At 48.6% G+C, this 14,023-nt stretch overlaps 1 protein-coding gene across 1 annotated transcript in view; it reads right to left on the bottom strand.

The window, feature by feature from the left end:
• Positions 1–34: 34 nt before the first annotated feature.
• The window catches only part of SFRP1 (secreted frizzled related protein 1), a 44,635-nt gene continuing 30,646 nt past the window's right edge, over positions 35–14,023 (bottom strand). Inside the window, exon 3 of the mRNA XM_082608394.1 lies at positions 35–3,405. Within this exon, the coding sequence (XP_082464520.1) occupies positions 3,083–3,405 (323 nt within the window). The 3' untranslated portion in view covers positions 35–3,082. The remainder of the gene's footprint in view (positions 3,406–14,023) is intronic.

Here is a 14,023-nt window from a genome sequence, read left to right as displayed (position 1 = left end):
CACTGGCGGGAAAAAGTCACCGTGCACATTACCATTGATTAATTGAGTGATTTTAGTCGAGTGAATATTGATACATGGCAGGAAGGCATGAAAATAAAATGAACACATACGGGAATTACTATTAACATAAGTGATAACATCAAAACATCTGGTAAGATGCAGTTAAAAAAACAACACACAAATGAAATGGAATGTAAAACATTTTCACAGTATTCAAAGCTTTTGTAAGAGATTTAGACTCTATAAGAGGAGTGCTACGTGGAGAACTAGAGGAAACAGGAATCTCGTCTGTGTCCTGTGTATCCGCTGGTGAAAGGCCAGGAGGGCCAGCACATTAGGCCACAAGAGTCTCTCCTAAATCAGAACGCCTGAGCCCAGCACATCCACGGGGTTCCAGCAGAGCAATTAGTTACCTGGAGTCTGATGAGAAAGACAGACTCTAGGTTTGGGCAATGGGGTTTCTGGAATTTACAGACCCAGAGGCCTTCGGGAGCCCTCAGTGCTAATTCACCGACACCCAAAGCCAAGTGTGACACAGGATGCTCTAAAAATAAAGCGTTCTTGGAATTCTCACCTCACTTTCTATCTTCTAAGATAAGTACGAATATTCTTCAAAGATTTAGCTGAGTTCTGCCCATGACCTCACTGGATTCCACCCAGAATGATGATTTTAAACCTTCACGAATACGACCTTTGCACTAGCAATAATCACCAAATCACACACAGACCTCTTTTGGAAACCAATGAGAAAGCCAATGAGTCTGCACATCGTTTTTGTTACATCCTTTGTTGAGAAAAACAAAGGTTTGTGATCAAATGCAGCTTAGGGCCCAGAGCCTCCCTTTGCCCTGCAATGGCTGATGTGTCATAGTCAAGGCTGTCCCAAGTCCACAGTGAAACTCAGTCTCGGGACTCTGTGGTTGGACTCTACAATTGCAATTCACATTTCCAATTTATTTTGAACTCTCGTACTGCTTCCTACCTGAGAATTCCCATTTAGAGAGTCCACCTGTTCATTTATAACCTTCCTGGGGTAACTGCTATGGCCCACACAAGGGCCTTTCCCAAGGCCCTCACCCTGGACAGAGGCCTTGTTGCCTGACCCACTCTGTCCAAACAAGCAGATACATATGAGCACAGAACTTGTGAGTTAATCAATCAAGACTAAAACCCAGATCCAGACGCTCACGAAATTGCTCTGAATTTCAGTTGACAATAGGAAAGTAGAATATCTCGAATGAACTAATATATATACACATTTAAAAAAATCATCCAAAATTACAGGCAAATCACTTAAGATCCCCAACACTTTATGATTAAAGGTCAGAGAGAACCAAAAAAAAAAAAATGTATGAAATGATGGGTCACTAATTGTCAGGGGTTCATTAGATCAGGATAACCCTCAAGAAAGTAATGAAGTTGGCAGGCTGGCTTTCAGACTGGAGTTTTGGGAAGTTAACAGAATCTTCCACTGTTTCTGTGTCAGGCAGAGGCCATGCGGGTGATGCCTTCCAGCCCCACTGAAGCATTGGATTGGGTATAAACATTTGCCCAGAGAGACAATCGTTAAATCCTCGAGGTGTTACAGAGAATTGAGAATCAGGCTTGAGGGAGAAATTAATTTGGGAGGAATTACTTCCTATACATTGAATACAGGAGTCAAGTTGCTTCCGTGAATGGGTTTATGTACATCACTTATTAAACGCAATGGCTTTGAGAATTATCTTAAGGCCCTTGGGGGAAAACCGTAGCTGCTTTGCCTTTTAGACTCCCTCTTTGGATGGGGACCCTTGTAGCTTAACTTCCCCTCTGCAGAAATGAAAAAAAAAGCCAAACAAACATTTTTTTAAGTGCAGAGGACAGGCAGGCAGGCTATTCTGAATTTCTCTGATCTCTAGGCAATCAAGTTCAAAGGAATTCATTTCTTCACAGGAAAGACAGGAATGGGATGTATTGTGAGTTTTGATTAGCGTTGTGTTCGGGCCAGGGCAACCCAGAACCCCTCAGGAAGGAGGATCCACAGCTACACTACCAGGAGAATCCACCTCCTACTGGAAATGCTCAGAGAGACAGCCACTCAGCTAGAAAGTTGCCTCAAAGGCACCAAGAGACCCCAGTCTTACCACACCTTTCAAATGCTCAGTGGAGATTTTTTTTAAAACCTTGAAAAGTAAGTGGGTCTGTTGGTCACTTTAAAGCAATGTGAAATGAACAAACAAGGGAATTAGAATACTAAGCTCTTTACCCAATGACAATTCACCCTAGACTAGCAACTTGCTCGACTGTTCTCAATTTTTTCTGTTTTTCTCCTTTAACTCTGTTTTGTGAAAACCACCGTTGCCTTCTCAGTCTACGAATCATCACCTCTGTCACACCAAGGCAGGCCCGTGCCACCCTCCATGTTGCAGGAGGTGAGATCAAACCTGAGGCTGACGGTAACCACCTCCAGGGCATCTGAGACTGGCTGGTTCATATCAGAGATGACACATGGCCACAGGGCCAAGCAATGCAGGCCCCTCCCTTTGTTCTTACTATTCCTCCTGCGCACTGTCACTCTCTGAGTGTGGTGTGTGTCTGTTTCTGTCCACAACGAACAGAAAGAGAAACTCCTCGGGAACTGAAAGCCGTGCATCTTACCAACAGTTAGAATTTTCTAGTTCCAAAGGCGTAGATTAGCTGATAGATCCATAAGCAATTTGTAACGACACAAAGAGAGTGGCAGAAGCTAACGTTTGCGCCGCCTCTCCCTTGCTGCCAACCCCCTTTCTTAACCGGCAGCGCTTTCTTTTGTAGTGACTGTGTCTCTGATTGAGATGGTGCTGCACCTGCCTTCCCCTGGAGACGTGCTGCTCCACACTGCAGGTCTTCAGAAGCTTCCTGATCTAAATGGGTTTCCTCATCTGGGCATGCAGCTTTAAATATTGGCTATACTGGGGTCTGGAGCATGGGGATGGAGGGAGGGGTGGGAAATGCTGCAAGGGCAAAGTAGCTGGATTACGATGCCCTCCACCTTGAAGGAGCAGGGGGTGTGAACCACCGAGGGTCCAGGGGTGTCCGCTCCCCCCAACCCACCCCACGAGAATCACTTAAAGACCGATTGGAAAGTGGGACATTCGTGGTTCTTCATCTTCTTCATGAAGTTTTTGAATTCTTTGTTTTTCTTGTCCCACTTATGGATGGCCGTCAGCAGGTACTGGCTCTTGACCTTGCGGCCCATGATGAGGAAGTGGTGGCTGAGGTTGTCCAGCTGGTGACAGGGGCAGTCGGCCCCATTCTTCAGGTACAGGACCAGCTTCTTCAACTCCTTCTTCTTGATGGGCCCCAGCTTTAGGGGCTTCTTCTTCTTGGGAACAATCTTCTTGTCGCCATTTTCCTTTTTCACTTCTTTGATTTTCATCCTCAGGGCTAGAGACGGGGAGGACACAGAGGGGAAGAGGAGAGAGACAGTTTTAGGACATGGCTTTTCATCAGAAACCACAACCCACCTGTGGGCAGAAGAGCAGGAGACATAAAAGGCAAAGAGCACCTAAAAGAGGGAGGCTCCATCTCTCTATTCTATAGATAAGGACCAAGGTCTCAGCTCACCTTCACGTACCAATTCTGCTCCCTGGGTTTGCAGTATCTGATGGTATCTCAGTGGTTGCCACAGGATGCCATGAGAGTCTCAGATAAATGTTCAAAACCAAATCATGTGTCTTTTTTTTTAAAACTCCAGGACTCAGACTATCGTACAATGCTTTAAGAGAAGGAGGGGATCATCTAATCCAATCAAGTCCACGTAATCGAATGCTACCAACATCAGCACTCAGAGAAAAAAACTTACCCTGAGTTTTGTTTGTTTTAAGGAGAAAGTTATTGGTTTAGGGTTTTTTTTTTTAACATCCAAAGGACCTAAAATTCTCTGTCAGTTGGGTCCTGGAAAGAAGACAGACAGAGCCTGTGTGTGTGCAGTCAGCAAGGGAAAGCTGACTGCATCAAACGTCAGCGTCCAGCTTTGTCATCAGAGAAACCAGGGTTCCAACCACTGGACCTCCAGCGCGTTCAGACAGCAGGTACCGTTGACGTGCTGTCCACCACTCATCAACCACTAGATGGCGCCACTAATGGGCTATCCTACCCACCGTGTAGACCCACAGAACCAAACTCGGCTTTGACCTCTCGACCCATTCGAGCAAGTCCTGGTGAGGGCCTGATGGATAAATCCAGGTGGTGATTCCTTAAATCTCACATGGTACCTGGGCTTCTTCCATTCTCAGCACGGCTCCCTGAAGAGAGGGAAAGCCAGCCCTCGGCCAACTCTGCCTTCTGGCCTCTTTGTCTCTACAGAGCCTGAGTCAACAGTGTTTCAGGGTTCGTGTGTGGACCACACACTCTAGTGCTGGCTTCACGGGGTTAACTGGTGAGGATAAGTTAGCGTGGAGGCGTTCTATTCATTGGAAATGCACCAGAAACACAAACACAGCGTCCCTATAACAGTCAACTCCCCTCGAAGCCTCGCCAGCCCTGGAGAGTTCCAAAGGAGTTGGAAATCATTTCTAGATTCTGGTCACCAGATGATGTGTCCATCCCTTGAATTCTTGTGAATTCCAAATCACCAAGCCCTCTCTTTTGAATAACTCAACGGTTCCACCCACATTCCATGAGGAAAGACTTGAATCGAGCTACAAAACAGTAGCTAATGACTAGGAAAGCATCTGGATGCCCTCAAGAGCGCTGAGTATTTTCCATGTACTTCCTCGGTGAAACCTGATACCTCCACGAGGAAGGTGCAATTATTTCCCCCATTTAACAGATGAGAAAACTGAGGCATAACGGTTACGTTTACTTGCCCAGAGTCACTGACCCTAAACTAAACCCACGGACTGAATGTGCACTTATAATCACCATGCTGTCTAGGCCGAATTGCAAAATTCTTTATAATGAAGCTGACATTTCAAGTGCTGATTAAATGGACCAAGACAATACGGGAAAAGAGCTCGGGCTCTCTTCCCAGGTTTACCCACATTTCAAAATGACTTTACTTACGAAATGGTTAAGAGTTCCTCCCGGTTGAAAGGGAACACCGCAAGAATGAAGGCTTTATTATTTATTCTTTAGCTGATTAGAAAGCACACCCTTGGCCACCCCAAGAATTAGGAGAAATCCTAGGAACAAAGCTTCAGTGAATGTGTCAAAATCAGGAAATCAAATGCACTCCCATCCCTTTTGCTTACGGAAGGAGTTCCAGATCTGCAGCCACCGAGCCCCGGGTAACAAATACCCCAGGCCCACAGCCCTTAAGAAAGACCTCACTCCCAAGGGTGGCGGAGGTCTTGGGGACTGGCCCAAGCAGCAGATGGTTAGCACACGGGAGTGCGCTGAGCACAGTTTCCCAGTGAGCTCCTCTCTTTACTGCCCCCCGTCCCACGGAACCAGCCACTGCCCAGCACCTCTGATTTTGCTTGATTCCTGCACCCACTCCCACCCTGAGGGCAGAGGCAGGGGGACCAGCAGGTGGGAAAGCCGCGACTAGGGATCAGCAGAGACCACCCCTCTGGGACCTCCGCCCAGACCTGCCCAAGCAGCTCTCCCTCTCCCGCCCCGGCTCAGCTCCCCTTGTCGGCTTACCATCCTTGTACCTGGTGGGTCACCTGAGAAAAGACTTCACCTGGGCCAGTCTATAGTTCGCTCATCTAGAAATGTGTCCGGGGGGTTGAGCCAGAGGAGACTCCCTGCCCAGGCCCGGGCAGATCAGGGCTCCATCTCTGCCCGCCCTCCTCCGCACTGCGAGAACCGACTGACCCGAGGAAGGCGGCCAGGGACTGCAGGAAGGCGAGGCGGTGAAGACACCCTCCGAGAAGTGCCCCGACGTGTCACGTGACCCAAGGTCTAAAGCTGGGATAAATTACATCCCTGGCAGGGACGAATGCATTTCCAGTGACAACTGGGCAGCCTCTTTTCTGCAGAGAAGTGGGCCATCATTTGTTTTTGGAGAACCCGCTGTGTGCCAAGCCCAGGACAGGTGCTCTCTGTGCGGCTCTCCTGACTTAATGCACAGCAATTGCTGTTATTACTGACGACGATCAAGGACTCAGGTTAAGGGACAACGCAAGGCCACACTTTGTAAAAAGAGACTCAGGACTAGAACCCACCCCTGACCCCAAAGACCACGCTGGTTCCTACTATACCATGACGGGGTTTCAAATGCTATTGCTCCAGTGGAAACTATTTCCCTCTTTTGATTGTGTTGCTTTTAATCACAACTCAAATCAAAAATTAATGTTCCTTTGCCATGACCGTGTCAAGGAATTTAGTTTACATAGGTGGGAGCATGGCGGGGAGAGGGAAAAGCAAACGATGGAAATGTGTTCTGCATTAGACTCTTCGTTTCTTGCCATTTGGCTCACTTTCTTTTTTTGAGGTAGGGAGAGTAGAGAAGAAGGAGGCACATGTGGCCAGAAATTACTAACATCTTTCCATCTTTCAGGGCTTTATTTTAGGGATGCAGATTACCAACGATGTTTGGATAGGCGATTAGCCATTCCAGGTTGATTTCCCCCTGCCTTGTGGGTATGTGTGCAGCCTCCCACCACATACATTCAGGGGCTGCTGGGACGGGGTGGAGGGAGACTGATCACCACTTCCTTTTCCCCCACCCGGCCTCCACCACGCAGACAGCCTGGACCCCAGGGATTTCACCCATGGACTGTGTTTGCGCCGTAACCGGTGCTGGTGGGCAGTGGGGGAGCAGCCCCAGCAGGCAGCAGCTGGGCTCACAACAGGGGCGCTGCTGGAGTCCCAGGTCCTGGGTTCTAACTGGGTGGCCACAGAACCTAGATCTGAGCTCCTGGAGTCTGTAAAGCATGGAGTGCAGTCTGCCTGCTGGCCTGGCCGGTCGAGCATCCAGAGGGCCCGTGCTGGGCAATCCCAGGCAGACTACTGCGCCCACCCTGTCCCCGTCCTTCTCTGCCCCCTTCCCGAGCCTGTCTCCCACAGGGTGATGATTCTACACCTGCCTCAGGCCCTTGATCTCAGCTACCCGTGACAGCCAGACCCTGAACTAAAACAAAACAAAACAAGAAACAAAAACTTTTCTGCATTTTTTCTTAGCAGCAACTGAACACTCTCCAACAGTAGGATATGACTCCTGCCTTTCACCTTGCTGGTCACGGCCAGCAAGGATGCAGAGACCAGGAACTTTGAAAACTCAAAACTTAAGGTCACAGTTAGGGGCTGTCTGGGTCTTTCTCTGCAACCTTAAAATAAATAACCCCTTCTATTCAGGTTAGACCCTGGAAGTTTCATCCCACTTGCAGTCACCGAAACCGTATTTTTTGCCCACAAATGATACCCCCCTTGGTAGCCTCCCCACAAAGCCTGGCCATTTTCTGAGGCTGAAATGAGCAGACGAAGCTTGTTACACTCATCCCAAACCCACACTCTCTTCAAAACAATCTTTTTCTCGTGACCTGTTTATGCTAATGTGGCCGCCATCCTTCCAATTACCCAGACAGGGAGCCTGGATGAGAGGCCACTGTTGGCCAAGGGCCAGGCATTTACACGATCGACAGTGTGGAATCGCTGCAGGAGTGCAAGAAAGGGCCTGAGATGGGGAAGGTGCCGAACGGGCTGAGTCAGTCCCCAGCTTTGTGACTCATTTGACTACAGAAAACGGTTGCAGTGAAGAATAAAGTACAGAGACGAGAAGAGAAGGAGGGACCACCACTGGGGAGTTCCTGTGAAGTCATCAGAGGCACGGATGGAAAACTAGGCAGCTCAGCGTCTCAGAAAGCACAGGGGGAAGGCGCTTCAAGTGGAAGAAATGCTCCTTCATCCCCAATGCTGCAGAGTTTAAGAATGAGTGTGGGACTAGCTTGCTAGCCTTGGCAGTGGGGGCGGGGGGGGGTTTGCTGACGACCTGTGGGAACCACGATCCCAGGGGTTGAGGGAGACTCCCAGAGAGCTCCACACCAATGGGAAGTGAAAAGGTTTTCCATCCTGACAACCACCAAGCGTCTGGAATGTTTGTGAACAGTTATCACCGGCCACTTCTAGCCAAACATAGTAGATGGAGCACACAATCATTTCCACCCCTCTAAAATTATAGTTTAAAAAAAGTTATAAACACACGCAAGAAAATGGTAAAGAAACAAGGACATCACATTTAGTATAATAGAAAGCAAATGGATGGTGGGTCCTGGCTTGATGAGAAAAGAAAAGCTGAAACCCAGCTGCTAACAGAGGGAGCTGACAGTAAGAAAGCAGCAGATCCACATGGCAGGACCCAGACATGCTCGTGAACTGGGGCCATTGGGTGCTTCTGCACTCGATGACAGAGACTGTATTAAATATAGGAACTGAGGAGTCTGCATCAGGGCACCCAGATCCACCAGCCTGGCCATAAATCCGGATGAGTGCCCCTCACCAACTCCAGCTGCAGCCAAGACGTTTATTCCGTACAGAAGGTTTGAACCCAGACAGACTGGGCTTGCGGACACCAGACTCACAGGAGGACAGGGTAGGGAGGAGCTGCCCCGACACCCAAGGATTAAATGAAGGTCTTCACAGTGAAGAGTGAGACCCTCAGGTCTTAGAACACTACAGCGATACCCCCAGTCAGAGGACTGTAGGGTTTCTATCTAAAGAAACTAGTAGCCCCAAAGAAAAGACCTACAGCTCCCCCTAACAAAATTCCAAAATGAGGCCCAACAAATCACAGGCCATGCATACACACAAAGAGCTCCAACTTAGTGCTTTACTCTCAAACGCCAATGGCCAGCCAAGGATCAGCAGGCCTTTAAAGGAAAGCCTCTAAATGTGAACAGGAGACCAAAACGTACAAAACACACAGAAAAAAAGAAATCAGAGATAACAGAAACAAGGTATGGCACAGAGGAAAACTGTTTACAAAGATCATGGAAGATATTGTATTCATGAAACCAGAAGAGAATGCTATCAAAAGGAATGTTCCGAGAACCAAGAGTAGTTGAAGTTTGAAAAGGTAAGAGCAGAAATAAAGAATGCAACACACGTGCTTTGAGATGAGGTTGGAACAAAATGACAAAGAGATGGAAATAGGAGAAAGAAAGATAAAAGAGAGAATCCAACCAGGAGGTTCAATATCTGAATAAGAGAAAACCAAGAAAACAAATGAGAGAAAATACCAAAGAAATAATACAAGAAAAATTTTCCAGAAATGAAGAATGTAAGTTCTCAGATTAAACAGTGCCCAGGTCAATGAATCACAGCATTTAGAAACACCAGAGGTAAAGAGAACTTATAAAATCCTCCAGAGGCAAAGAGAGGCTACATCTGCTGCAAAGGACCAGGCATCAGAATGGTACTCGATTGGTCAACAGCAACACTAGAAGCCAAAACAATTTCCAAATTCAATACTGAGCCAGTCAATGTGGGAGAGGAGAATAAAGACAACTTCAGGCATGTAATGGTTAAAAAAAAAATCTTCCATGTATCTATTCTTAGGAAACTGCTCCAAAAATGCAGCACAAGACCCAGGGTCAGGAAACTAAAGCTCTAACATAAGATAAAAGCAATGGAAGTCTTAGAATGGTTTCTCCAGGACAACTGTGTGGCCGGCGTAAAGCTCAACCAGTCCAGACTGAAATAGGAGGAAAGAGGGATAGATGTACATCTACAGGAAGGTCTGGGGCTGAATTCAAAACACAAACATGGGGGCTTCCCTGGTGGCGCAGTGGTTGAGAGTCCGCCTGCCGATGCAGGGAACACGGGTTCGTGCCCCGGTCCGGGAGGATCCCACATGCCGCGGAGCGGCTGGGCCCGTGAGCCATGGCCACTGAGCCTGTGCGTCCAGAGCCTGTGCTCCGCAACGGGAGAGGCCGCAACAGTGAGAGGCCCGCGTACCGCAAAAAAAAAACCCACAAACATGAGGAGCCAGGAAAATAAAATGAGGCAACTGCTATCTCAAGGGAAAACCAAATGGTGTATAATACAGGAAATCTACATGCAGTACACTACAGGGCTCAGCTGCAAATAATATTGACATAATTACAATAAATCAAACGCTGAATGTCCATTTAACCGGAAGTGTGATATAACTCTATTGAAAAGAATGGGGAGAAGAGGGAATAGAGTATAAGACAGATGTCTTTATCGTCAGTCATAGAAAAGCAATAAATAGTGTCTAAAAATTAAAACGAAGAATTTAACTAAAACTTAAAATTGGGTAAAAATTAAAATTAAGAAACAAAAGTGAGACAGATCTTTGTCTTCAATAATAGAAAATCAATAAGCAATGTCTAAAAATCAAAATTAAAAATTAAAATTAAGTATGGTATTTATTTACTCCATTTTGCTATCTATCGTAAGAAACAGCTAAAATCGCTGAAAATTATTACCTCTGGGTTGTGGAAATTAGTGGTTGGATGGCATGGGGCAGAGGCCTGCAGTTTTTTGTTAAAAGCCTTTTAATACTATTTGACGTTTTAAATTGCATTTATTCTGAAGCAAAAAACTTAGATTTTAAAAAAGCTTGCTGTCTAGTAAAGAACTGAAATGTATATAAAATGTCAATGAGTCACAAAATGGGAGCTCTTAAAAGAAACACAAAGATTACATTTCCTGGTCCTTCACTCCCCATTCAGCTGGAGCAGCTTGGCGTTACTTAGGGCTTCTCAGGAAGGGTTTTGTTTAAGAATTCTGCTTTTTCCACTGTTTATTTGGGAGGATGGGGTAGCCTATAGAGCTTGTCAAGCCGATCATTTTTCAGATAAAAAACCAATTAGGTTAGAATTCGGATTATTTACTTTGAATGCAAAGGGACGTCAAACCTGGTTCAGCTGAAAAGGCTGCCCGAGGCTGGAGGTGCCCGCAGCTCCCTGCCTCTCAGCCCTGCCACAGCTCCTCCGAGCAAGGAGCAGGAAAGCATGGGGTCCCTGCAGATTCTGGGGACAACTGACCAGCAGTCAGATATACTGTCTCCAATAGGTGCTAATAAAAAATCATCCTGGGGGCTTCCCTGGTGGCGCAGTGGGAGTCCACCTGCCGATGCAGGGGACGCGGGTTCGTGCCCCGGTCCAGGAAGATCCCACGTGCCACGGAGCGGCTGGGCCCGCGAGCCATGGCCGCTGAGCCTGTGTGTCCGGAGCCTGTGCTCCGCAACGGGAGAGGCCACAGCAGTGAGAGGCCCGCGTACCGCAAAAAAAAAAAAAGAAAAAAAAAAAGAAAAAATCATCCTGGGGCAGGTAACCCACCACACAGTCTGACTCCTGACTTGCTTGCTTTCCTAAATTACTTTCTCTGGCAGACAGGGCTGACGTTCCTAAACAGATGATCTGTGCAGCAGTGGGGCAAGGTGGACAAACTCCTTACCGAGTGGCCTGTTCCCAGACCCCAGGACAAGGAAGAGCCCACAGGTGAGCGCCTGGAGCATCAGCCCTGCGGGTTCAGCTTACACCCCTCCTCCCACCCTGCCTCCTGGGGAAAGAGCCTGTTCAGATAGCAAGACCTCTCACTTAGCAGTCAGACAGAGAGGACCTGCTTTTCTACGTCCCAGCCCCGTTTTCACAGATCTCTTGGGTGGGCGACCCTGAGGCAGAAAGCGCCATCCCCAAAGCCAACTGTGCAAATGAGATTTGGTAACAGCGCTGCGCAAGGGCGGGGCTGGGAGAAACTGCTGCTGCTTCCAACACTCAGCAGAGGGTCTGGGCACCGTGCAGGCTGGCTTGCAGGCATCGGGATCCAAATGAGTCCTGCTGACAAAGGCCCTGCAAAGGCAGCTCAACAGACCTCCGTTCCCAGCAGGGGCCAGTGTTTGCATCATTAATTCCTTTAGCAAAGAAAGGGGCTTGCGCTTGGTACAATAACTCAGACTCTCTCCCTGACCACAAACCACGTGCTGCATACTTACATGCATCTACTGGCTACAGGACAGACGCTACAGAAAGAAAAGGAGAAAAAAAGAAAAATCAAAACAAACAAACAAAAAGATTGAAAGCGGTTTTTTTTTTTCTCATTTACAAAAAATCAGCAGATGTAAAAAATGCTCCTGAGTGGCTTATTTGAGACAAATTATGTAATTGAAATTGGCCTGTTTTCTGGATCCCAGACATCTTGGGGAGGTGGGGGGATGGTCAGGCAGGAGGGTGGAATTTGCAGCTCTATGCCCTCCCAACCCACTTACAAGTACTCACGCACACAGCATGGCGGCGTCGGTGTCAGCCATCGGAATCCTGTTGCCTAAGTGCTTGATTTCATGGATTGTGTTAAATCCCCACTGATCGAAGCTAATGGTGCAAAATGGAAACCCCACTTTGAGAGCAAAGGGCTGCCTGGTGTGGGTTTATTCTGGACGACGTGTGCACCGCGGCCCAGGCAGCAGGGGCTTGGGCCCCTCTCCTCCCAGTAAGGACCGCATCCCTCATCCATGCCTCCCAAAGCAGTCGGCAGAGGAGAATAGGAGACTTGCTTAAATAAAGTCAGTCAAAAGGATTAATGGAACCTTGGCTCCAAGTCCGGGCCAACCGGCCAAGGCAAACAGTCCTCCTGCCGGAGGGCTCACTAGTTTTCCATTCCAACCCGCAGTGTTCATCCCACACGGCACGTTGGAGTGCGCAGTGGTCTCTTGGAAGGAAGACGGTGGGGAGTGGGTTTCAGAACCAAGAATCGGAAAAGCCATGAGCTAGCCCTGGCTCTGAGAGATGCTCCAGAGAGGGGTCCTCAGGATCTCCTGCAGGGCTTGTTAAAATGCAGATTGGGGGGCTTCCTGGTGGCGCAGTGCTTGGGAGTCCGCCTGCCGATGCAGGGGACACGGGTTCGTGCCCCGGTCCGGGAAGATTCCACATGCCGCGGAGCGGCTGGGCCCGTGAGCCATGGCCGCTGAGCCTGCGCATCCGGAGCCCGTGCTCCACAACGGGAGAGGCCACAACAGGGAGAGGCCCGTGTACCGCAAAAAAAAAAAAAAAAAAAAAGGCAGATTGCCGGCCTGCCCCCAGAGCTTCTGCTTCAGCAGTAATGGGACAGGGCCTGAGAATGTGCATTTCTGACCTGTTCCCAAGTGATGCTAATGCTGCTGGTCTGGGGACCCCACTTGAGAACCACTGGTCCAAAGGGTCTGAGGGTGGGCTTTTTGGTCTGTCACCTTGGTTACTCACAGTGACGCATTCTGAGGACGCTTTCTTGGATGGTGCTTAAACTTACTGGAAGCCCAGGGCAGCCCGCCAAACTCATTAAAACTCAGGCTGAAGTCAGCACGGGCAGGTCCAAGACCCAGCTGACCTTGGGCAAGCTGGTCTAGTGCCATTTTCAGAATCGCGGAGGTCTCTGGGGTCCCTACCCCGCAGGGGTGGAATCTTGCAAAGTCAGGAAAACCAAGGCTTTGTTAGCAAGAGGCCGCACCTTTCAGAGTAAAGGACTCTGAGTCCAGAATCACCAACTCCAGCTCCTGGTTGGGATTCCATCACTAACTTCTGTACAAATCACTTTACTTCTCTGCGTCTTCATGTAGCCATCTGGACCAGTTAATCTCAACTTCCATTCCAGCATGGGCATTCTGTCTAAGTCTTCATATTTCCTTTCTCTGTCTTGAAATCCAGTATAGATCATCCAAGGGAAAGTATCCTCTATCTCAGACGGTACCGGCTGCCCTCGCCTGCTCATGGTGCCCAGGGACCCAGATGACAGTGGTCACAGCCCAAGCCCACAGAGAACACAATGGCACAAGAGCCTGGCCCTGACTGTGGAGTTGTCTAAACTCAAAGACAGCCCCCCAAAAGCATCTCCCAGCATGGCGGCAGGCAGGTCTTCACGCTATCCCATCTGACCGACGGGAGAAGAGGCCTGGGAGTGCCCTGACCCCTTGGCTGGGAGATCCCCGAAGCAGCTATGAGGCACGCCTCTGAGAAGGCCTCAGATCTCAGCCCTTCACTGTTCTCATAGTTGATCCCTCTGAAGGCAGAGCGCGTGCTCCAGACAAAATTTATGCTTTTCCAACCCATCCCTCCGGCCAAGCCACAGATGATCTTCTCCAGCCTTGACCTTCAAGGCCCCACCCCCGCCATCTGCATAT

The sequence above is a fragment of the Mesoplodon mirus genome (assembly GCF_964341445.2).
Source record: "Mesoplodon mirus genome assembly, chromosome: 20".
Classification (NCBI taxonomy): Eukaryota; Metazoa; Chordata; class Mammalia; order Artiodactyla; family Ziphiidae; genus Mesoplodon; species Mesoplodon mirus.
This window is presented reverse-complemented; position numbering and strand designations above follow the sequence as displayed.